At 47.9% G+C, this 25955-nt stretch overlaps 1 protein-coding gene across 1 annotated transcript in view; it reads left to right on the top strand.

The window, feature by feature from the left end:
• The first annotated feature begins 521 nt into the window (after nt 1-521).
• YPEL2 (yippee like 2) overlaps nt 522-25955 on the top strand; it is a 66636-nt gene continuing 41202 nt past the window's right edge. The window contains exons 1-2 of the mRNA XM_081218687.1: nt 522-715; nt 21763-22076. Coding sequence (XP_081074813.1) covers nt 21960-22076 — 117 coding nt within the window. The 5' untranslated portion in view covers nt 522-715; nt 21763-21959. The remainder of the gene's footprint in view (nt 716-21762; nt 22077-25955) is intronic.

Below are 25955 nucleotides of genomic sequence, written 5' to 3' on the forward strand. Positions count from 1 at the left end.
CTGAGTAGGTCCTGGCTGGGCCCCGTCGGGCTGGCACTGTCTTATTTAATTCAACTGTCCCAGTTCCCGAGAGCTTCCTCAGGTAACTTAGCCTCTGAGTTAGGGATACCTAAGGTGGGAGGAGGGACTTAGAGAGTAGAAGAAGCACTATAAAGCTTCCCCTCTCCCTACCCCGGGGTCTGGAAATCCCAGCCTGGAAGCGGGGACAAACTCCAAACCCAAATAGACGGCCTCCTCCCGGGCGCCGAGAGCCTACCCATCCTCATCACCCTTTCTCCCTCTTCCTCCGGCCAGTTGCCCTGCTTGGCCAGGCTCTGCTGGCTGAGCCTCATAAGGCCTGGCCCGGCACTCGCCACACTCCCCTCACCCAAGCCCGGCCAGGGCCGAGAGGTGGGGGGTGGGAGGTAGGGGAAGCAGGGGGCGGAGTTCCGTCCTTCGCTGATTGGCTCAAGACGGATGGGCTGCGGCCGGGCCCAGCCAACCCGCGGCGTGTTGCTATGTGCTGAGCCGAGGGGATAGGCGCGGGGGCGCGTCCGTCACCAGGCAGCCCCCGGCCCCGACCCGGAGGGATGCGGAGTGGCGGCGGCGGCAGTGGCGGAGACTGTGGCTTTAAGAGCGCGCCCAGAGCCCGGGATCCGGCCGGGCGGTCCTTTGCTGCTGCGCACCCCCGCGGAGCCAAGCTCAGAGCTGGCCGGACCGGGCTGCCTGCTGCCCGGTAAGCAGACGTGAGCACTGCGCGAGCCAGGCGTGCGTAGGCGTGGGGCGCGCTGTCAGCGCTGGCGCCCGACCCCCCGTCACTGGGCGCAGGTCCCGTGGTCCTTGCGGCCCGGCTTCCCCAGAGCGCGCGGCACCCTCTGCCCTGCGCGGCCGAGGCGGGGTCCGGTGGGGGGTCACCCTGGGGGCCGCGAGCACAGGGGGCGGGGAGCGGGCCGCCGGGGCCACGTGACCGGTTTGTTTACAAACACTGCCGGGGCCCTGGCGGCGGCCCGCGGCGGGAGCCGAGAAGGCACCGGTTCCCGGGTCGGGGGCCGGGGACCTGTGCGAAGAGCGGGACTAGGCGGGCGCGCGCGGTTTGGCGGGGCGGTAGGGGGGTGACCTGGAGACCTGGTTGCTGCTTCTTCCTGAGCATAGTTCCCGCGGGTTCGGAGTCTGTGGGGGGCAGGGTGGGAGCTTCGGGCGTTTTCTGTCCCCGGTGTCGCTGGGTGTCCGCTGGAGACACTGGGTCCGGGGGCGCCGCCCTCGGTGCCCCCGCCTTTGGGGGACTGGCTGCCTTCAAGACTCCGAGGAGCGCTTGGCCGGCCCCGGGCCGAGGTAACCGCAGCCGAGTTCCTGCCTGGCCGCTTCCCGGCGCCTCCCCAGGGCCCTTGCCAAAGGGGTGGGCGCGAGTTCACTCCTGCCCGACGGAATTAAGGGGCCTCTCCAGCGAGTACCTTTCGGGAACTTGCGCTGAGGGGCAGCGCCGATCTCTCACTGCTTCCAGTTCACCCTCCTTGGCCGCTGACTTCCTCTGGATGTCTTTACCCAAGTGGTGGCTTTTCTCTCGTTGGCGGGTGGGGGGAACCACCTGTTCTTTTGGACCCAGCCCAGGAGACTGCCACCTCTGACTTCACTCTCAGCTTACGAGAGCTTACAAAGCCAAGTGAGTGAGTGTCCTCCGTTTTTTTCTGTTATGTAGCTGACCCTCCCGCACTCCCGCGGCTGTGAATGGCACGGGAAAACGCTCCTGGGCTTCGCTGGGTTTTTTGCTCTCTGGCCTCCTTGTCAGTTTGCTCTCCTCGGGTCTTGAGGCTCTTGTCAGTACGTCCTTGCTTCTGGTGAGTCTGAAAGCTAACAACACAGCTAGCTACCATCTTTTTCCCCTTGCGCTTCCTCCCATGTTCCTCTCTTCTGTTCCGGCAAGATGTGCAAGATGGGACTCCCTGTCCTAGAGCCTTGGGCAAGGGAAGCTCTCTGATTGCCTGTGCCCCACTTGCTCCCAGAACATTAGCCATGCATGGAACCTAGGGAACTGAGAGGTTACGCGACTTGCCCAAGGCAACTCATGTCGCTGGTTCTGGGGTGAGACTTGACCATTCACCCTTTCCTGACTTTGCCTTGACCTAGTCACTGCCACAGGACTGCAAAGATGGGTTGAACCTGACTTGTCTATCCCTTATACTGAGACTGAGCCTCCTCTGACCCCCCCCACTCCCCCGCATGGGGAACATTTTAATTCCTCTAAACTGTGACAATGAGTGGCTACAGGTTCTTCACCAAGGAACAGGTCCAGCCTGAGGAGAGTTGTGCAAATTTCTCTTTGGCACCTTTCCTTATCCCCAGGTCCATGATAAGGGTCTCAGGCAGGAGCAGAGTGTTGGCCGTGGGCTTATCCCCCTCCTCAGTTTGGCTTTGCCTTATCAATTTAGGATTTGATAACAGCCTTTCTGTCTTGATATCTTGTGCTTGAACTAAACTCCAGAAGCTTGGAATTAGGGGTGAAAAATGAAAACGCATGTGCAAGAATATCATTTTCCTTTTTCCCTCTAGGATAGTGGTTTTCAAACTCTGAGTGGGATCCACAGTGAGGAATACATTTTACATCCCTGCACAGAGGTCCACAAGCGCATAAGTTCCCAGAAACAATAATTGCCCTGACTACCTGCAGTGTGTTCTATTTATAATTTTTTCCTACTTACTTAAAAAAAAATCAACTGCTGGTCATGACTCATTAATTTGGTTTCTTGACCAAACGGGTCACGGCCCACAGTTTAAGAAACATTGCTGTAGAACAGAGGTCCTCAAACTTAAATGTGCATAAAGATGACCCAGGTAGTGTTTAAAAATGCAGTATGTAAGTCCAGTCTGGAGATGTTTATTCTCAGTGGGGCACATTTTTAATAAATGGGCCATGAGGTTGTGAGACAGGTGGTTGATAAGAAACCCTGAACTAGTGGGAGTTGGGGGCAATGAACAGTGAAAGGCATTAACTTAGATATGAAGAATGCAAAGCCTTAGTCAGATATGTGAGCCATACTCTATGCAAACCCAGGATCCCTCATCTGTCACACTAGCCCAGGCTAGTCTAAGGGTATAGTGTTGTTTGATTTCCACTGTCATGAGGCATTGGCTCCAAGAGATAGCCCAGCCCCGCTTCCCTCCCCACACCACTCCGCTCCAGCCCACTTGAGGGCTGCTGTTCATGGTTCTGTACCGCTGGATGTTTCTAGGTGTGTGGGGTTGGGGTCATGAGTCGTGCTGTTGAGCCTGCTGTATTATTCACAGATTTATGTGAATTTTCACTATTTTAATGATTTGAATGGTTTTGAGTCAATGACACAGTCATTGTGCCTGGGACATTAACAGTTTGGGCAGCAGAAAAGGTTGATTTTAATACCTGGGTATTCCAGGCTGTGTAGTCTAGGGGGAGGGCAGACTGGTGATTTTATTTTTGTTAGGCGTGGGGAGGGGAGCCGGGGGCTTGTCTGTCAACAGTTAATAAGAAGAGGCGCAGGTTTCCCCACCTCCTCGCCTGCCTCAGCCCTGGTGCTTTCCTGTGTAACAGCTCCGCTCCTGTGTGCAGGTGGATCTTGTTAGTATTCCGGTTTCTGATTCTGTTACCTCTGTCTCTACTTTCAAGCATAAACATACACACACCTGATGCTTCCACATGTTGTATGTTTCCCTCTTAGGTATTGTGTCCAAACGTGTTGGTAAAAGAAATGTCCTTGAATTTATCAAAGCTGCAATTTAGCTTCAAAAAGAACTCTAAATTATCCAAATTCAAATGCAACTGTGGTCCTTCTGCCAAGGGTATGCCTTATATGGGAACACTAACTGTAGGATTGTTGAAATTAACTTTAATAATGTTCAGTTTGGTCAAGCAGCTCACATTAACGTTTAGTTTTGAGCCTATGGAGAAAAAGGAAACAACAAAAGGATGGCATATCCTAGGATAGGAAAAGCAGGTGGGATTCAAATTGAGGTCTGGATCAATTTTCTTGGTAAATTATCGTGGCATTTCCCTAGGGTCTGTCAACCAAACCACAGTTGCATTCCCTTAGCATGATGAGGGGGTATAAAGCTCTGGAAAAGGAAGTGTCTTTTTGAATTTTAGCATCCAATGATGGAAAGCCAGGGCCTACAGGCTAAAGGGATTCTGTTAAGATTAGTGATATTATCCCTAACAAAAGGTGATACTGCACCTACCTGAATTTCCCTGGGAGCTAGGAATACAGCCCTGGAGGTTTATAAGGTAAATAGGATTATGCCACTCCCATGTTTACAACTTTCACATTGCCCTTCAGAAATAATCCACCCCTTTTCCCTGTAGGCATTGCAGACCTCTCCCCCGTCCCATCCCAACTTCTCCCCCCACAGCTCCTACCGGCCCTCACCTGGTCCATTCTGCTTCAGTCCAGCTCCGACTGCACTAGCCTTCCTGAGATTTCTAAAACACGTAAGGTTTGTTTTTGTCCTTGGGCCTTTCTACTGGTAGTCACTGGTCTCCAAATTTTTGCATGATTGGCTTCCTACACTTGGGTCTCAGAGAGCCCCTCCCTAACCTGTTATCTAGAACAGTCTTCCACCCCTGCCCCTCAGCCCTTCTTAATCCCCTTAATTTTTTTTTTCAAAGCACTTTAATACCATCTGGAAATGCATTGTCTACTTGATGGCTGGATTGGAAGCACCTCTGTCTTGCTCACTGCTGACAGTGCCTAGCAGGGAGTAGCACAGGATAAATATCTAATTGTTGGTGGAATGAATGAATGACCAAGAGAGCCAAGGTTTAGAGTCTTTTAAGAGTAAGAAATAATACTTCATTTTCAAGAGAAGAGGAGGAAAAGAAGTTTTCTCTCTCTTCCTCGGAATTCCTGTTCCCTTGGAATTACTTTCTTTTGAGATTTCTGCTTTTCACAATATTTTTCATCCTTTTATTTTTTTTTATGGGTTGCCAAAGTCTCTAAAAGCTCCATTGTTATTTTGTTGTTGTTAATAACTCTTGCCTCCCCTACAAGCCTTACTCTAGGCTTCACTGTTCTCCTGGCAAACAAGCATTTCTATCAGTAATCACATTTCATTAATACTAGGCGCTATAAGTAGAGCTAAGAGCCTTGGCTTCGGAACCAGAAAGATCTGAATAATTAGCTCTGTGACCCAGGCCAATTTGCTAAAATTCTCTACATCTCTGTTCCTTATTTGTAAAATGGGACTAATAATAGTTACTATCACACAGGATTGATGGGACGATTAAATGAGAGAATGCACAGGAACCCAGACACAGAGCCTGGCACATAAGCGCTTGGTATTAGCTATTAATAACAAGACTAATATTAATAGTTAGATTCCCTCTCTCACTGGCAGGAATTCCCTATCCATTGATTTGGGAGTGGGCAGTAAGAGGGGGAAAACTCCCAAATTTTAAATTAGTGTAAGTAAATGAAGACCCAAAATGTCACTTAGATTTATCAGAACTGGAATGGAATTTAGAAGTCATCTAATTGCACACTGCTACCCAACTCTTAATAAACATCCCATGTGGAAGAAGTAATATTCATAGAAGTGTTTGGAAGAATATGTTGTCTACCTGGTCTTAGTTTTATCCTTGAATTAAGCCGGGCCAACTGAAAGCTGCATACTTGGGCCATGTTAGCTCAGCCCCTCCAGAACTGTTTTCACTGAGATGAACTTGGGTGTCCTGCCCTTTGCTTTATGGAGGGACGCTGTCCAAAATAGCTTTATATAAGTTGCTACTACATTTCTTATAATAATTTATATTGTTGGAGACTTAAGCTACCACTTCACTTAATGTCTGTTAAGTTAATCAGAGAAGTTGCTTTCAGAACCCAGTGCTAGGAAAAGCTTTGCCTCTCCCAAGGAACTGGCATGATTTTTCTTTGTGGACAATTGGATATAACTGATCATATTTCTCTTTTTTGCTTTGGCTGCCAGGAAGCAGAGAAACAAATTTGTGGCTTGACTTTAGTAACTGTCGGGCCCTGCATCCCAATTTTTTCCAGTGTTAACCTTATAATTTTATTTTCTCTACTTTCAAGTTAATGGTTTATAACTCTATTGATTAGATATATGCTGGATTGGGTATTAAAATCCATTTTAGGTGTTACATTTTAGAGGTATAAACATTGAGGCTCAGACAGGCAAAAAGGACTTGCTTAGGACAGAACTAATTTGGGCAAAGCACAGACTGTAAACCATATCTTTTATTTCTCAGGTCCAAGGCTCTTACTACTCCTGTACATTCTGGAAAAGTACCAACTTCTGACTTAAACTCTAAATAACCCATAACGTCTCAATACTAGGCAAAGCCTACCTTCCCTCTGTGATGGGACAAAGCAACATCTGCCAATGAGGTGTGGCACTGCCACTCTCATTCCTGTTTCCTGGCTGGGTCAGCAGCACTGAGCTCTCCTGTCTCCTGAGTTGCAGGGCAGTCAGCCCTCCCCCATGGTCTTGAGAATGTAGTATGTCCAGACTTAGTGGGTTTTATGTGAAATTAGCTTGCCTGCTCAGAATGAAGTTAGCCTCTAGTGTCTGGAGTTCCCTTGGCTACTTCTTGCCATGAAAGGAAGGCTTGATATCCAGATGGCCTATGGATGCCACCGAAGCTCAAACAGGATCTGCTGGGTGTGAACAGTGGTTGAGTTTGGTTGGGCAGAAGAAAGTGGTTTTATTCTATCTGATACGGAATTTAGTTATAGGAAATATTGACCTGCCTAATGATTTGTTTTGTTTTCCCATGGTGTTCTGGGTGGGAGTACCTGGGGCAAGAGAGCACAGGCTTGGAACATATCCTGCCTGAGTCAGGAAAATTTTGATTCCTATTTTGAGATAGAGAAGAGGAACCTCTGGCCTGGGGCTGAAACTCAACTTTTTATTTGGTTTTATTTTATTTTTGTTTTGTTTTATTTTCCTGGGTATTCGTCATTCAACAGATAATAAGACCTTTGGGAGAAAAAGTCATAATATGGCCCCTGTCCCTAAGAGCATATCCTCAAATAGGAGTGATTAAGACATCTATGTCAATAACCAGAGTACAAGGTAGAAAGAGTTTAAGTTCATTACAGAGATACAGAAAGAAGGGTAGGCATTTTGGAGATGTGGCTGGGAAGAATGAAGAGGATTTAAACATGCAGAAACACGCCAGGGGAAACAGTGTGTGCAAAGGCACTGAGGTAATGACATGACAGGTAATGTATGAGGAATGCTCAGGAGGCATATGAGATGCAGGAAGGAGATATTGCTTGGGCTACCATTGCTACAGTTTAGAGGAGCTCCATAGATGTGGACTGTGACTTACATTCACAGTAGAACTCTGGAGGATGAAGGCTAGCCGACATAGATAATAGGCATCCTCAAAAGCGAGACTATCCCTAGGGATTCTCACACCTGGTTGCCTTAAGAATTCCTGGCCCAGCCAAAAGCCTATAAAATCAGAATTTAATACCTACACTTCCCCCTCACCCCAATGTCCCAGGTTTTCCTAATTCAGACCACCCCACGCATGTCTGAGGTCTGGAAATCACTAAGGTAGTTGCTCTCCCTGGCAGATACCAACTACTAAACACCCTTAACCTTTGGCCTCCTTTCCCTTAGTTTCTATTTTTGCCTCTTCCTTTTCTTCTTTTGTTTGTATGTTCCTGTGTGTCATCCACTATATTTGTTTTCCCTTTATCTCTTCTTTTATCACCATTTTGGTCTTTGTCTTTTGGGGGTCCCTACCTAAGGTGACCCACCACCAAATGGACCATAAAGTAGAAATGAATTCTCTTTCAGCATTTGCTGTGCTAATGGTATAAACATGTGTATTATGTAAATGTAAATTAGATAGGGCTTCTGGTTAGTTTTGCTTGCACAATTCTTAATTTGTTTTCTTTAGGATTTGAGGGAAAAAGTATCCCCGCACATGACTGCAGCCTTAAAGCTAAATATCCCATCAGCATGAAGAGATGATAAGAACTGAAAACTAGCTTTTTCTTGTGCCTAATCTGTTGTCCCACCTTCTGGTTCAGGTTATTCCCTTCCCTCATTTGTTTTCTCAGGTTTCTGCAATTAAAAGTTGATGCACTGAGCCAACCCTGACAGCCTGAAGATGTTTTAAGAGAACTTGACATCTTTGTTTTGCATTGTAATTAATTGACTTAGACTCTCCCTCTGGGAGATATTCTGCTTGTTTTAGAGGGCTCAAGTACCAAGGATGCACATCTTCAGACCCCTCTCTGTCATGTCTTGGTTGAAGGATCCCCTGGGGGGTGGAGGTTGAGGGGGGCTGTTCCCAGGATCCCAGTTATGGTACTTTCTAGTAGAGTGACCTTGGGCAAATTGCTTAACTTCTCTTGAGCTTTTTCCTCGTCTTTCAAATAGGAGTAATCATAATAATGCCTGCCTCTCTGGGTTGTTGTGAGGATTGAGATAATGCATATCAAGTACTTGGCCCCTTATGGGCCCATAGTACGAAATTAATAAATTGTAGAGTCCTGGAGGCTTGCTGACAGTTGCTGAAGGGCCTCAGATGACTCTCCCTATCTCCTCCCCCGCTTTCCCACCCTCCTTCAACCAACACGTTCTGAGCTTAGTGCCAGTGGAGCTTTGGGCTAGCTATGATGGATGATTAACCAGACATGGTCTCTGGATGTGGTCAGGAACGGCACACAATCTAGTGGGAAGATTGACCCATAAACTGCTAGCTTTGTGGAGGTTTCTAAATTATATGAAAAAGCTGCACTGGCAATGTGCATGGCTCCCCTTAGTGTGCCAGGCCTGAAAGGAAAAGAAGCTGTCTTTCTTTTTTTTTTTTTTTTTTTGCGGTACACAGGCCCCTCACTGCTGTGGCCTCTCCCGTTGCGGAGCACAGGCTCCGGACGCGCAGGCTCAGCGGCCGTGGCTCACGGGCCCAGCCGCTCCGCGGCATGTGGGATCCTCCCGGACCGGGGCCCGAACCCGTGTCCCCTGCATCGGCAGGCGGACTCTCACCCACTGCGCCACCAGGGAAGCCCAGAAGCTGTCTTTCTTATTAAAATCTATCTCCCGTTCCCATAATAGGAGAAGTCCAGAAATTTGCTCTAGAATCAGTCTGTCTTCCCCACCCTATTCCTTTTCCGCTGCTTCAATAAATGGCAACGCTAGATGACAGTTTAATTCTTAGAACAAAATGCATCCATCTTTGGGTTGGTGATGGCTGGGACTTTGGACATACAACAGGCATCCTTTTGAAAGTGCCTCTGCCCTTTTTTTCTCTTGAGTTTTAAGTTCAATTTCCAAATTCCAGTCGTGGAAAGGCAGGGAGCCCAGCCACAGATGTGAGAGTCTAGAGTTTTGGATTTATTTGAAATGGGAGATTAAAGTGAGAAAGCCAAAGGCATGCTGACAGCTGAACAATAGAATTGTGTTGGCAGATTTGGGATGGATGGTTTGTAATTAATTGGGGCCCCAGCTGTGCCCTCGGGGAGCAGCAGTTAAAGAGAAATCAAGGTCACACAGTGCCCATATTCCAAAAGACATTCACTTAGTCAGTAAATAATATTGGATATTTGAGTGTGTGGGACACAGATGACAAATAATCATCTCAATAAAACAACAACTGTGAAAAGTGCTATGCCTCTGGAATTGGGGGCCTGACTTAGTGGGCGTTGGAGGAGGCTAAAGGGAGGGTTCCCTGGTGAAGTAACCTGAAGACTGGCCATCTCTTACTCTGCTTTTCAAGATGTTGTTTTCTTGATAGATCTTCTAAATGGCTGTTTTTACATTACAGTTCAAGAGTAGCCTTGTCTGGGGACAGAGGCATGGACCCAATCTCTCTTTGGGTCCCAGATCATGGGAAGAAAGTATTCGCTTTGTTTTGACCAGGATTATCATCTCTGACCATGGCCAAATACAACATGCAGGACTGACGCCGAGGACGGCAGTCTCTGGGGGCTGCAGAAAAGGGTGGATCTGGTTTCTTTGAAATGTGGAGCAAAGGCAGGGTCGAGGGACCCCTTCCCTCTTAGCCGGCACCAAGTCTACCACTGCGTTTCCCCTGGCTCAGTCTTGCCTAGAACAGCAGCTCAGACTGCCGTGGGGGGTTTGTGGGGATCAACCTGGAAGGGTTTCTCTAGGGGTCCAGAAGCCACTGCCAGCCTGGGGAGGGTCCCTCGGGAAGCTGCCCTAGGTGACACACAGAAATGGTGCGAAGGGCCAGGTGAGACAGAATGGGAAATATTTCTGCCGTCAGACAGCAGCTGGGTAAAACCACCAGAGGGTCTTGTGGTGTGGCCCATCGGAGATGTGGCTCCACAGTCCTGAGTTGCAGACTCTACCTGCCAGCCCAAGTAAGTTTACGTCATAAGAGTTTGCTAGTTTTCAAACTTTGTGGAGCATTAATGGTGTGTGAGTCCCATGTAATGCTCAGAATTCAGTATTTCAAATCGTACTGGATAGTGACAAAGTAAGGAGACTAAAAAATATCAGCTTTACAGGGCAGCACAGTGCCAGTGATGATCATTCATTTTCCTCAGTTAATTAATAATTATCAAGAATCTCCAATGTGCTGGATACTAGGAGTCCTGGGGAACCAAGCGGGGTAAAGACTGGACTTCTGACTGCAGGAATTTTCCAGTCTGGGAGACACACAACAATGGTGTGTTAAAGTGCCATTCCAGAGGATAGGTTTTTGCATGCTGGAAGAAGGGGGTCCCCAGCTCTGCTTAGGGTCTTATTTGAGCTGGATATTAGGGGATGAGCAGGCATTTACCGGGCAGAGAAGACAGGTGAAGGCTTTGCAGGAGGCTGAAATAACTTGAGAAAAGGTAGTGAACGAGCTTGGTCAGCTGGGGAAGCGGGTTTGGAGTGGGGTGGGAAGGTGATGAGAAGATAAGGAGAATTGGGCCCAGGTTCTCGGTGCCGCCTAACGGGTTGGACCTTGTCCTGTAGGCTGCTAGGAAACCACTGGAGGCTTTGAAACATGAGAGAGATGTGATCAGATTGTGCTGTATAAATAGAATTCTAGAATGGGCTGGAGAGGTAAGAGCTGAGTCAGGGAGACCCGTTTAGGAGGTTCAGGATGGGAGAGGACGGGGCTCACACAATGTGCTGCCTGTGACTGGGGATGGCAACGGGGGGTGGATTGAGAGGCACAACCGTGTAGGGGACAGATGGAGTGCGACATAGAAGGGAGAGAGAATAAAGGGTGTTTCCTGCTTGGGCAGCTGGGCCTTCAGGAGGAAGGAACAGAAAGGGGGTGAAGGGGATAGGATCAGGGGGAAGGGAAAAGATGGTGCCGGCTTTGGGAGTTTGAAGTGCCTTCCTAGGAGCCAGAAAGAGGCCCCCTTTAGAAAGGAGTCCAGGTCCAGGAGCAGGGGACAGAGGTGCTTAGAAGACTTGGGTATGGGTGAGAATGCTGGGGGCGGGGAGCGCCTAGGCATACGGTGGAAGCACCTCGAAGGAGGAGGAGGATGGAAGAGCAGCCAGGGAGATTGAGGCTCAGTCAGAGACACAGAAGAACCCAGAGAGACAAGATGACACCCATAAGGGAGAGTTTCAGAGAAAACACAGCCCATGAGAGAGCTGGATGTAGCACCAGGGCCAAATAGTGTTAGCGTTCAAAAGTATTAGTGTTTGGACCTGGCATGCTGGAGGCCTGGTTGTGATCAGTGATATTCATGGAGCATTGCCAGAAGGCTCTGTAGCTCTTCCATTCCTCTGGAGAGCCGATATCACTGGATCCAGCCAGACCGTCAGGATCTGGGTCCTTGGGCTGCCACGTCCTTGGGCTGCCCTGATTTGACCCCATGTAGAATCGCTTTCACTGAATTGCCCTCTGGTGTCCATTTTCACGGAGGGGCCTCTAAGAAAGTCATGCAAGAGGGTGACACGGCGGGAAGGGCTGATGTGCGCTGGGGCTCTGTCCGCGGGGTTGCTTACTGTCTCCCGTGACCACCCACGGGAGAAATAAACGTCTCTCACAAAATCTGTATCCTGAACCACCAAGATGCTTTTATTTCATAGGAAATATAAACCTTATAACTGCTGGTATTTTCTTTCCTGCCTTGGTTACTGGGGAGCTCAAAGCCAAATTTGCAGTTGGAATTCAGTAAATATTAAGCAATTTAATAGTATGCATTTCTGTGTCCTAACCCTCCTTTTGTTCTTTTATTCCTCCTACCATAATTTCTTAGTCTATTTTAATAGTATAGTATTGTTTATGTTTTTATAAGCCACCTTAAATCCTTTTTGCATCTTGGAGTTGTATAAGGAAAAGAAGGAAGCCATTGATGAACTTTAGCCAAGTGTCCTTGGCAATAAATCTTCGGACAGATCATTTTTGGTTGAAATTGTACAAACAACCCAAATGGTATCTGATCTCTTCATAGCCAGCTAGCAACAGCTACTTCTATGTAATAACTAGTAAATTACATGTAAGTTTCAGAATGTTCAAGGGGAAGTGCCTCTTCTCTATGCCATGTTCTAACAGAGGTCAGCCTCATCTGGGGGCCTCACAGGCAGAGTGCTGAACTAAGGACCATGTGATAAGTATATTGCTTTGCTAACAGATGTTGCAAAGCACCGTCCAGCCATATCCAAGTGGACTCTGCGAGACTGGCAGGTCCTGTGACCTCGCTGAAATCAAGGTCTTAACAGAATAAAGGTGGGTGGATGGGTACTCAGTTCTGGGGCAGGGTTCAGCTGGCAGAGACATCATTACAACACGAAATCAGGACTTCAGGAGCTGAAGGAATCCTAGAGATCATGTAGGATTATCATCTGACAGATAAGCCTCCTGAAATCAAGACTAGGCCCTGTATCCAGCACAGAGATGAATGGTTGGTTTTGTTTATGAAAGAGAGTGGTTTCTCTCTTTTTTTTAATTAGTTAATTTATTTTTATTTGTTGATTTTTGGCTGCGTTGGGTCTTCGTTGCTGCGTGCGGGCTTTCCCTAGTTGTGGCGAGCCGGGGCTACTCTTTGTTGTGGTGCGCGGGCTTCTCATTGCGGTGGCTTCTCTTGTTTTGGAGCTCGGGCTCTAGGTGCGCGGGCTTCAGTAGTTGTGGCATGTGGGCTCAATAGTTGTGGCTCGTGGGCTCAAGAGCGCAGACTCAGTAGTTGTGGCGCACGGGCTTAGTCGCTCCGCGGCACGTGGGATCTTCCTGGACCACGGCTCAAACCCGTGTCCCCTGCATTGGCAGGCAGATTCTTAACCACTGTGTCACCAGGGAAGCCCGGGAGTGGTTTCTTGACTATCCAAACTGGTTTTTCTTATCAACTGGATGGATTTGCAGTACCAGCTGGGTCCAGAGCTATAAAGTTGTTAACTATGAAGTGATATAGCATTGCTTTCCCAGTACATCAGCTCGTGGCAGTTTTGATAGCGGAGTTTCAGTAAAGTTTTCAATAGTGGCCTCATCCTGGGATTAGTAGAGTCAGTGCAGACTGCAGAGGTAACTTCCACTGCACTAAGTAAGTGATGGAGTGGCCTATTGTTTGGAATGATACTGCAATAATGTCAGATCCCCAGCTAAGCCACCAAAACCTACTAAAACCACAGTATACCTTTAAGTGGATTAATTTAGGCCTAACCCTCTAGCCACCATGAGTCAACCTGGCAGACAGGAGCACTGCTCATTTGGGTCTTGTGAACAGGAACAGTTCCCACGCTTTTTCTCCCTTGCTGGTAAGGGTGATCACAGCTAATCAAGGTTATTGAGTACTAATGACGTGCCAGGTGCTATGCTGAATGCTTCACTTGCCTTATGTCATTTGATGCTTTTGTCTCCTCCATAAAGTAGGCACTGTTATTCCCTTTCAGGCAACTTGCCCAGTGGCGATGCAGCTAGTGAGAAGAACCAAAACAGAATCCAAGTCCATCTGTCTCTAATCCTGTCCTCCTCACCAGTGGACGACACCACCACCCACTTCTCTTTGTGGCGGCCCAGGGAAACTGGGTCTCTATGCTCCCTGGTCTGAGTCCAGGATTCTGGTGAGATGAGGAATGGGGAAGGAGGACTACCCTCTTGGGATAGGGGCTTTCCACAGCCATTCTGTCTCTTTGGGTTTTTTTTCTGTCTCCAGTCCCAGAAATGGCTTACCTATCCCCTTTCCACTGCCACCTATTTATTGCCTCCAATCAGGGCTTCTCTCTTTGCTCCTGGAACAGACTGCTCAGTCATGCTCCTACCCTCCTGTCCTTAAAGTCAGCATAAAGTCCTCTTCAGGCTTTCTGAGAGTTCCTACAATAAGTAAGAGATGGAGAAAGCTGGAAAATGGTTAAGCTGTTACCTCAACACATATATATATATGTGTGTATATATGTATATCTCTCTATATTAATATTTACTATAGTATATTTTAACCTAGACCCTGTGAGTGTGAAAAATGGGCATGGATGCCAATGACAGGCCTTTGATTAACATCCAGGACTTAGAAAAATCTTCTGTTGCCTAGAAGAACTGTAGTTATGGGCATCTCAGCACAGGATCTGAGTGGGGGCTATGGGGGAGAATAGGGTTCCATGGGGCCAGGGTCATTCTGCATCCTGCCTCGTTACTGGCAGGGGGAAGGGAGGAACCTCAATCATTTGTGCTACCCACATGGATGAGTAGACTGGTCTAGTCAGCAGCCCAAGGGGAAGCAGGGGTAGTTTAGTCCAACAGTGGCCGCTACTGTGTGCTCTGTGCTGCCAAGTTCAGGGGGTACAGAAACAACTAAAATGTGGTCCCTACTCTTGGCACTTACCTCTCGTAGAGGATACAGAGGCAGAAGAGAATAATTTCAGTTTCAATAGGGTAAATGTTAAGATGGAGGTGAGCACAGAGGATGGGTCAATAAGTCCAATGCTGAGGGGATATTTGAGCTGAGTCTTAATGGACAAGTAAGGGCCTGGTGAGGAGGTGGGAAGGATATGTCAGATGGAGGGAATGGCATCAACAAAACCATGGAAGGGTGAAATGCAGGTGTGGTGTATTCGGGGGAACTACAGAGAGTTTGGTTGGCAAATCTGAACACTTAGGAGACTGTTCCTGACACACAGTAGACCCTTAAATATCAGTTCAAAAAATGGAGTATATAGAGTATGAGAGATGAGTCTCTCATGGATGCCATTCATGGATGTCAATGGTTGTCAGCAATAATACACACTTGGAATTTATTGTGTGCTTTACTACATGCCAGGTGCATATGCTGAGTACTGTATATGTATTAGCTTAGTTAATTCTCACAAGAGCCTTAGGAGGTCAGTATTAGTGTTCCTAGGTTTTGATGAGGAGAGCAAGGTCCAGAGAGGTTAAGTAAGTTGTTCAAGGTCGCACAGCTAGAAAATTGTAGAACTGAGATATGAAACCCTCGGAGTCTGATTTCAGAACCCGTCTTTTTAAAAAAATTGAGTTATAATTAACGTACAGTATTATATTCATTTTCTGTGTACAACATAGTGATTCAATATGTTTATACATTATGAAATGATCACCACAGTAAGACCTGTTACCATCCGTCACCATACAAAGTAATTACAGTATTGTTGACTATATTCCCTATGTGTACATTTCATCCTCCTGACATTTATTTTACAGCTGGAAGTTTGTACCTCACCTATTTCATTTGTCCCCCCACTCCTCTCCTCTCTGGCAACCACCAGTTTGTTCTCTGTATCTATGACTCTGTTTTATTATGTTGGTTTATTTGCTTTGTTTTTTAGACATGTAAGTGAAATCATATGGTATTTGTTTTTCTCTGACTTATTTTACCTTGCACAATACCCTCCAGGTCCAACCGTGTAGCTGCAGATGGCAAGATTTCATTTGTCTCTATGGCTGAGTAATAGTCCATTTTATATAGATTTATATACATACACCACATTCCTATTCATCTATCGATGGACACTTACATTGCTTCCATGTCTTGGCTATTGTAAATAGTGTTGCAATGAACATAGAGGTACATAGATCTTTTTGAATTAGTGTTTTTGTTTTCTTTAGTTAAATATCCAGAACCCATCTGCTTACCCACTGTCCTGTATTGCCTTTTTTTTTTTTTTTGCGGTATGTGGGCCTCTCACTGTTGTGGCCTCTCCCGTTGCGGAGCACAGGCTCCGGACGCGCAGGCCCAACGGCCATGGCTCACGGGCCCAGCCGCTCCGTGGCATGTGGGATCTTCCCGGACCGGGGCACGAACCCGTTTCCCCTGCATCGGCAGGCGGACTCCCAACCACTGCGCCACCAGGGAAGCCCCCTCGTATTGCCTTTCTGAAGGACATGAAAGTGATGATATGGTGAGATCTGCTTTTTTTTGTTTTTTTTCCTCCTCCTTTAGTTCGTTCTTTCTTTCTTTTTAACGTTTTTATTGGAGTATAATTGGTTACAATGGTGTGTTAGTTTCTGCTGTATAACAAAGTGAATCAGTTATACATATACATATATCCCCCTAACTCCTCCCTCTTGCATCTCCCTCCCACCCTCCCTATCCCACCCCTCTAGGTGGTCACAAAGCACCGAGCTGATCTCCCTGTGCTATGCAATCTGCGTCTTTATTCCTGTTCTGCCCCTAGGTTCTTCACAACCATTTTTTTCCCTTTTTTTTTAGATTCCACATATATGTGTTAGCATACAGTATTTGTTTTATCTCTTTCTGACTTACTTCACTCTGTATGACAGACTCTAGGGCATCCACCTCACTACAGATAACTCAATTTCATTTCTTTTTATGGCTGAGTAATATTCCATTGTATATTGAAGATGTGTGACATCTTCTTTATCCATTCATCTGTTGATGGACACTTAGGTTGCTTCCATCTCCTGGCTATTGTAAATAGAGCTGCAATGAACATTGTGGTACACGACTCTTTTTCAATTATGGTTTTCTCAGGGTATATGCCCAGTAGTGGGATTGCTGGGTCATATGGTAATTCTATTTTTAGTTTTTTAAGGAACCTCCATACTGTTCCATACATTCCCACCAACAGTGTATGAGGGTTCCCTTTTCTCCACACCCTCTCCAGCATTTATTGTTTGTGAGATCTGCTTTTTAAATACATAACACTGGCTGAAATGCAGAGGGTGGATTTAAGGGGGAAAGGAGGCTCAGGGGCCTGCCAGGGCTGTGTGAATCAGAGACGCTGTGTTCCTGGCCGTGCTTTTAGGGCCTTTGGGAGCGTGACCACTGGGGAAGCCACCTCTTAGGGGGGGATACTCCTGTGGTTCCTCCAGTGTCATCATCACCTTGTCTTACCTTGAGAATTCGAGGTTTAGAGAAATGTCATCCCAGTAGTACCATCTACCTTGCTTGAAGACAAGCTAGAGAGTCCTAATGGAAGTGGCAGGAAAACTATGTATGTCTCTGAACTCTTCGGCCTCCTTTTTCTTTTTCTTCTCTTTCTAAGTAGCAACATATATTTTTAAAAATTCATTAACCACTAAAAATAATAATAGCTCCAATGTTGGTGTGTTTTGTGTGCCAGCACTGTGTGTGTACTTACATCAATCTCAGTTAATCCTCATAACCCTGTGTATGTTGGTCTTCTTAGAATTGGGGAAGCTGAGGGTCAGAGTGGTTGAATAACTTGACAAAGTCACTCATTTAGAACGGAGTCGAACTGGCTTCTGATTCCAGAGCCCACTTCTTTTCCAGACAGTCTTTACCTACCCTCCTCCAATACACCCCACAAAAACAGCAACGCTGAGGCACATCTAGGGGTGGTCCTGTCCTGTGGCTGGAGGTGTCACTTCCCCTGGCAAGTTCTGCCTTCTCGGTTTCTGTGGCTCTGTGTGTGGCGGTACAATCTTGTTCCCACATCATTTTTCCATTTCCTTCCTGACTTATCTGAGGAATTCGTACCTCCTACCCCTCCATCCTGGGGACACTCAGAAGGTTCTGTTTTGAGTTCCACCTGCAATTGTGGCTCCTTTTGGAAAAGGCCAGTCCGTGAGGTGGGATGGCCAGGTTTGCTGTGCGCTCCCTATGCATTTGGCTCTCAGAGTGGTGTGCCTAAGGTCTTTGTTTTTAATCATAATAGTTCACACCTTTGCTTTCCGTGCTGCCCAGCGGGAGCCAGCTGGAGGTGGTGGCAAATCTTCCTTTAATTTCCACTGTGATGGATTCTTACTTCATGTAAAATGGTGTTTAATTTGTACACGTGCCCTGAGGCTTTAAAAAAGCGAGCTCATTTGATTATTGTTGGAAATCAGTTTAGACTCCACAGTATGTTCAGCGGGTTGGACTCATGAAGCCCCATGGAGCCTGTGGCCCCGTTAACAGGTACCAGAGTCCAAAAATTAAAATGTGGTGAGTTCTACAGCCCCATACCCTTAATTTCTTCCATAAAACAACAACAACAACATCTGTTTCATCTTCCTTCCTAAAAACTGACTTCTTTTTTACTTCCTTTTTAAAAACAGACTTCTTTTTTAAAGAAGCCGCTTTTAATATTTTCTCTTAAGAGGGAAGAAGACAGTAACGGGTGATTATTTTTCGGCCCCCAGCTCCCACGTTTTTTCTCACTCACCCCGTTCTCTCCTTTATTCTCAGGCACGAGGACCCCCGCTTGATCCTCCTTCACTTTGCTTTCCACTTTCCCTCTCTCATTCCTTCTTGATTGCCCTGTACCAGTGGGACAAGATTCATATTACAGCAAGCCACTTTTTCTTTTCTTCCTTCTCGGGTAAGGAGTCAGTTTTGTGGGTGCCTGTCAATCCCTAGCGAAGAGTGAGAGGACCAGAATGGCCATAGGGCAAAGTCCAAGGCCTGCAGCCTAGGCTCTCTGGGGCTTTTCCAGCGCCAGGCAGCCTGGGATGTTGCTTGCAGGGTCTCTTTTTCTCTTTTTAAGTTCTGAGCTGTGGTGTGCAATGAATGTGTTTGTATGTGACATACTCACATTTAATGCAGACTATGAATGTTGATTTCTCCAAAGGTAGCTATGAATAAGTTTTGAGATTCACATTTGAAGCTGAGCATAACCAGAAACCCCTGCCGGTGAACTTTTTTTGGGTTTCCTACAGAAGAGGAGTGAGAAAAGAAATAATTCTACTCTGGGGAAAGGCATAATTTAGAAGCCATCTGCATGTGTAAGAAAACAGACTCTGTGGCTGCTCTATAAACCCAGACTGGCAGCCAGGGCTCATTGTTGCCTTTCCTTCCCTCAGCGTTTGTATAAGGCGAATGGGGCCAGTGCCCCTCCAGCTCCCCACCGGGCTGCTGAGGCTGTGGACTTCAGAAGTGGCTGGCCTGGGGCAAGCCTCCCGCTTGCTTCCCCTGCCTCCGTCTTTCCTGTTCCTTACCCCCTGACCTATCACCCCTTCCTTTCCTGGAAATACTGTCCTTCCTGAGAGTGGAACAGGAGTATTGGAAGGTTCAAGGATATTTCGGGAAACCCCAAGTGGGCTATTTAGCTCTTTCTACCACCTCTTCCACTTCAACACCCAACAACATTGGTCTACCATGGCTTTTTTTTTTTTTTTTTTTTTTGCGATACGCGGGCCTCTCACTGCTGTGGCCTCTCCCGTTGCGGGGCACAGGCTCCGGACGCACAGGCCCAGCGGCCATGGCTCACGGGCCCAGCCGCTCCGCGGCATGTGGGATCTTCCCGGACCGGGGCACGAACCCGTGTCCCCTGCATTGGCAGGCGGACTCTCAACCACTGCGCCACCAGGGAAGCCCTGGGCTTTCATTTTGACCACTCACCTTCCACTTCCACTTCCACTTCCACTGTGCCTGGGTGAGACGCAGGGGTTCTGATCCAAGGGGTCGTGTTACCTCTTGTTATGGCCAGGCCTATCTCTGAGGCAAAGCTGGGGAGGTTAATTCTCACCCCCGTATTCTTGAAGTATTTCTGTGATGTTCAGTTTAATCTGATTACTCATCTTTAAAATTAGTGGTGGGAGACCGAGCAGGGAAGACCTTATGCCTGGGCCCCTGTAGGTCTGAATCCCTTCAACAGTTGGACATCTTGGGGCTTCCCTGGTGGCGCAGTGGTTGAGGGTCTGCCTGCCCATGCGGAGGACGCAGGTTCGTGCCCCAGTCCGGGAAGATCCCACATGCCACGGAGCGGCTGGGCCCGTGAGTCATGGCCGCTGAGCCTGTGCGTCCGGAGCCTGTGCTCCGTGATGGGAGAGGCCACGGCAGTGAGAGGCCCGCGTACCGCAAAAAAAAAACAAAAAAAACCAGTTGGACATCTTGTGTAATTGGTCACCCTGGATATGGAGCTTGCTTGGCTCAGTTCCTCAAGGGACATGCAGGGTAAAGGATAGTGACCACTGCTGTCCTTCAGCCTAGTGCTGGCCAGTGGTGTTGGCCACTCAGGAAGCTCTGCGGAGTCCCAGGGGTATAGTGGCCTTCAGTGACATTATGGTGGGAAGGCTGTCGGGGAAGAGGGCAGCTTCCCTGCTGAAGATTCGGTTCCAGTGAGGTTCAGAGGAAAAAGAGGACTATGCTTTGTGGGCTTTGTCCAAGCATCCAGATGGATCCCAGGCATAATCCAGCAAGGAAGATCTGATTTTGTTTGTCTTCCTCCCCTGTCTCTCTAAATAATTTTATCTTCAAAGCGTGACGCAGGCGTTAATTAACATTCTGGCTCTCCTGGGAGGTAGGCAAGTGGGAACGCCACCCCCGTTAGTGAAGCCCAGGGAATAGGTAGGTCCAGAAGCCTCAGGTATGTGAGCCACAGAGAAGCGGAGTGGATCTCACACCTTGGGGTTTTGCCCTCAGACCTCTACTTGGACATACCCTAGGTGGCCCTAGGAGCCACCCGGCTATCTCAGTGTCCTTTCCCATTAGAAGAAAAAAGCTGAGGCTATGGAAGGAAAAATGCTTCGTACTGTGGGATGAGTAATGGAAAATTTGAGAGTTGAAGAGAAATTCTGGTCAGATTCACTGTCGTTGTGAATTTTAGATGCAGGATCCTGATTATGCCATTAGTTTCATTAATTTACTTGCTTTAAAAAAATGTGCTGAGCATCTATTTCTGGGCAAGGTATTACAAACAGAATCACTTCTCCTAGAAGTACTGGCTAGCCACGAGGGATCCTGCTGGTTGGGAACTTGATCCTTTGTATCCCATGCTTAGTTCATAAGCAAAAGGTGGTGTGGGGTTTGTTGCCTCTGCAGATGGTGGTTTCAAGTGCTGGAGGACTCCTGGCATCTGGAAATGGATGAGAAATCCACTTGTGATTGTTGATGTAGCAGATCTCTAGAGACTAAAATTTTTTTTTTTTTTTTGCGGTACTTGGGCCTCTCACTGTTGTGGCCTCTCCCGTTGCGGAGCACAGGCTCTGGACACGCAGGCTCAGTGGCCATGGCTCACGGGCCCAGCCGCTCCGCAGCATGTGGGATCCTCCCGGACCGGGGCACGAACCCGTGTCCCCTGCATCGGCAGGCGGACTCTCAACCACTGTGCCGCCAGGGAAGCCCGAGACTGAACTTTTTAAGCCATTTATCTTGGTTGGATCAGGAGAAGGGGCCCCTTGGGAGTCCTCTCCCTGGGGTTGGAGGTAGCACATCTTTAAGCCTGGCCTTTTCTAGGGCTCCCTAGGAATGGTGATCGTGCCGGTTTGCTAGATGTTGGTAGGGTAACTCCTGAGAGCCCTGAGTTGATACTGAACCTCCGACTCTAGAATTGCAGCAATGTTGGGATCTCCATTGGTTTCTTTCTTATTCGTGGGGCATCTTGGCACAGTGTAAGAACAGAGGGGGGGGTCATTTTATCCTGTAAATGTTGCCCTCTCTCGGGTGGCAGTTGGACTCTACTGTACTGGCTTTGCAGGAAGCCCAGCTCCATCAGCTAATGATATTCCTTATCTTGGCACTGCAGGCTGCTGAGAACCAGCCCTAGACCTCTGCTTGAGGGTCCTTCCTCTGAAGACATCACCAGTGTGTGGAGCCCGCCCCACACCCACCCCCTGCCAAACCACGGCCTTTACCTGTGTCTTCCGGTGTTTCCCGTGCGACCCATCCTGTGGGAGTGCCTCGTGGGCCGCCCCAGAGTTCACCCCACACTCAGCAGCGCCAATGGTGAAGATGACAAGATCCAAGACTTTCCAGGCATATCTGCCCTCTTGCCACCGGACCTACAGCTGCATTCACTGCAGAGCCCACTTGGCCAATCATGATGAACTAATTTCCAAGGTACATGTTCCCTGCAGGCCTTCCTTGCCTACCTTGGGGGAGGGCACTTCTGGCTCCTAGGTTTGCAGACGTTTATGAGCTCTGCCAAAGGGCCCGGAACATTTGTATTCCTTCTTTTGTCCAGGGAGGGCTGACCCAAATGGCTGTCTCGCTCAGCTGAGAAATAACTCAGAGTTAGGGGGAGAGTGTACTCGTTTAATCTGTAACTTTGGAAAGTAAATGTCATCCCTGTTGAGTCTGTGGGGGCTGGGGGCTCGCGAGCCAGAGGGGAGAGGGGCTGAAAAGGGGTTGGAGCCTTGCACTCTGCTCGCCTGGGCTGTGTTGGCAGATGCATGCGATGTAGGGTGCTGCCTGCCTAGAAAGGAATTCTGAGAAAGGTGGTCTCTTGTAGGAGAGGTTAATGGCTGAAATGAGGGAGGGGAATATTGCTTTTTAAGCCCCTAGGGAAGGTTACCAGATGATTTAGTTACTAAAATGGGTGGCCTTTGGAGGACCAAAAGTGGCTTGGTGAAGAGCTGACCCACTGGCTTGTTGGGACCTTTTGGGCTTCTACGTGAGGTGAAATGGCATGACGTTTGGTCACAATCAGAAGAAAGAGTGGAACCCCATTTTCCCTGAGGAGCCTTGGCACCTGCTTCCTGAAGTTGGGGTGGGGGGATTATTAACAAATAAATAAACCTAATGTCCCATTGAGCAGTCCAGACACTGGCTGCTTCAGACAGCATTCAGAGGGGAGCTGCTCCCTCCTGGCCCCAAGCTCCTTGCCAAGGGAGGGGAAACAGCTTTACTAGCCTGCAGGAAAAGGAGAAAGAGCTCACGGGGGACTTTCGCTTTAGAAAGCATCCTTTTCAGAACCTGGACTTCATGCCATTAAAGTAAAAAAACAAACAAACAAACAAACAAAAAACCTTTATGCGGACTCAGACAAAGTTTAAAAAAAAAAAAAATTGAGTGTTCTTGATCTGTTTACAAGAACTGCTAAAAAAGGTGGCATCACTTTCCCTGCCTCTGGCTCGGTAGCCCCAGGCAGAGCAGGAGGAAGGATCAGCAGTTACAGAACAGTCCTGTCCAGCTGGCTGATCTGACAGGAAGTGGAGAAGCTGCTTGAACAACCACGTCTGTTAGTGGGGATTCTCAAATCAGGACTGCAGATGGAAGAACTCCTCCTTCTAGGCCTCTTCTAGGGTCTAGGGTTACCAAAAGGCTTGAACCCTGCAGCCCTCAGAGTCCTGGTCTCTGGCCCACTTTCCCTTCTCTAGGTTTCTGCTAATTACTCTCCTCTGTGCTATTTGTGTTCCAGCCAGCCTATAGCTTCCTCCTCTGTCAGCTAACTCATCTTGTCTCAGATTCCTCTTGGACCTTTGGGGAACCCCTGGAGCCTGGAAGTTTGGATGTGGGGAGGCTATGTCAGTGAGAGGAGAGGGGAGTCAGTCCTCTTCACTTTGGAAGCTTGGAGGGAAAATATGAGTTGTTCTACTTCTGGAAATCTCCAGAGGAGTAGAAAACAAGACATCTTTTTAATATCCAGAAGTACTGTGGGGACTTCCCTGGTGGTGCAGTGGTTAAGAATCTGCCTGCTAGTGCAGGGGACACGGGTTCAAGCCCTGGTCCGGGAAGATCCCACACGCCACAGAACAGCTAAGCCCGTGCGCCACAACTGCTGAGCCTGTGCTCTAGAGCCCGCGAGCCACAGCTACTGAGCCCACGTGCCACAACTACTGAAGCCCACGCACCTAGAGCCCGTGCTCCGCAACAAGAGAAGCCACCACAATGAGAAGCCCGTGCACTTCAATGAAGAGTAGCCCCCGCTTGCCGCAACTAGAGAGAAAGCCTGCGCGCAGCAATGAAGACCCAACGCAGCCAAAAATAAATAAATAAATAACTAAATTTATTAAAAGAAAAAAAAAGAAGTACTGCGTATCGTAAGAAGTGGAGGTAACCATAAACTGTATTTAAGCACCTTCTGTGTACTAAAAACTGCTACTTAACACTTTATAAATATTATCTCACTTAATCCTCGTAAGAAGCCTTTAAGGTAGGTGATGTTAGTCATATATTTCATGGATGGAGAAGCTGAGACTCATACAAGTTGTCTAAGAACTCAGGTCTTGAGTTCTCAAAGAAGAGAGAGCAATTACTTTGAGCGTGTTCAAGAAAAATTTCTGGAAGAGGTGGTATTTAAGCTGGGCCTTGTGAAATGGTCAGAAGGGAGTATGTGGGGATGACAGTGGCCTTCAGAGTTGATGTCTTACCTCTTTGGCTTGGTGCACAGGGTCTTGGATGATCTGGCAGAGCCTAGCTTTTGAGTTAGGGTCCCTGCCGCTTCCTTGCTTTATGTTCCAACCACTTGGAACTAAGCAACAGTTCCCTGAATATGCAGATAGGGGTTTTTCGGGCCTCTGTGCTTCAGCCAAAAGCATCCATTTTTCTTTACCTCCTTCCTCTCTCACAGGAGCTCTTACACATCCTTTTCCTCCTGGGGCCATGTCCGATTAGCTTTGTATCTCTGGGTCAGAATCTGACCCATGGCAAGAGCTCAATAAATGGTCAGATAAACAGATGGATGGCCCTTGAGCCTTGGGAGAAGACAAGTGATGAGCAAAAAAGACTGTTGGCCTCATGTCCTCCTTTCTGCCCCTTTTGGGGCAGAAAGGCTCCTTCACAAGTCCAGGCCAAAGTCAGCACAGGCTGCAGTTTCATTGGCTACAACCAGTGCACAGATGGGGTGCATTAGAGCTGGATGATTAAAGAGTTGTGTTAAATGCCTGACCGTGGGGAGAGAGTGAGGGAACTGTGGCTGGCATTGCACAAAGATTCCTTTATTTCATTCCACAGCCACCCCCGGCGTTAAATAATCTATAGATTCTTATGCAGGTCCACTTAATGGGAAGATCATTGCCCCAGCCCCCTCCTTGGAAAATGGGCCTTTCATTTTGTTCCTCTCTTCCATTTAAGAAAGTTCAGGGAGAGAATGTTTCTCCTGTTCTCCCCTCTTGACATAATCTCCTATGCGGTTTCAGAATCCACCCAGTGGGAGTTAGGAGCTGGGAAGCAGCTAACTGGAGCAGCAGTGTAATTAAATGATACTTTGTACTTGTAACAGAGCCTTTCATCTGGAAGCTTGACATTCCATTGTTTGTTGTTTTTTTTTTTTAAAAAAGTGAGTCTGCCTTCATTATGGAGAAGCCAACACAAAGGTCCAGAGAACTGAAGCTCAGAGCACGTGGCTAGCAGAGAACTGGGAACAGAATCAGGACTTCGGGCTCCCTTCTTATCAGCGTGGCTGAGCCTCCGTGGAAGTGGGTAGTTGTCAAGTTTTAAACAGTTAGGGTCTGTATTGATGTGGTGGAAAGACTCCTGCACTAGGTTCCCAGCTTGCTTCAGATTCCTAGAGGCCTGGAGTCAGCTGTCCAACCTCTGAGTCTCAGCTTCTCACTAATAAAATGAGTTAAATAATATTTGCTGTGTCTAATGGCTAGTAGTTAGCACTCGTGTGCTTACTGTGTGCCACGGCTGGAACAGTCCTAGGAGGTAGCCCTACCTTATTTGAGTGTAGGGGGTGTAGGCTTACCTCATTGGGTTGTTAGGAGGCTGGATGAGATCATCGATGTGTGGGTGGCTTGCAAATCACAAAGCTCTATGCAAATGTAAAGTAGTCCCTTTGCTTCTCTTGGCCTTGATGTCCAAAAAAAAAGGCAAGGAGGTGGGGTGGAGGGGATTGTTACTGCCTAAGCAAATTTACTTTAGCCAAGATAGTTTCACTTTAGAACCTGGAGCACAGGAGTTGGATTTGAGAGAATAAGGCAGTGGAAGAGGAGGACAGCCAAGTTGTGTGTGTTGGCAGAAAGGTAAGAGCATTTGCTCTGTAGGACGCTGGGG

This window comes from Mesoplodon bidens (genome assembly GCF_964165515.1).
Source record: "Mesoplodon bidens genome assembly, chromosome: 19".
NCBI lineage: Eukaryota > Metazoa > Chordata > Mammalia > Artiodactyla > Ziphiidae > Mesoplodon > Mesoplodon bidens.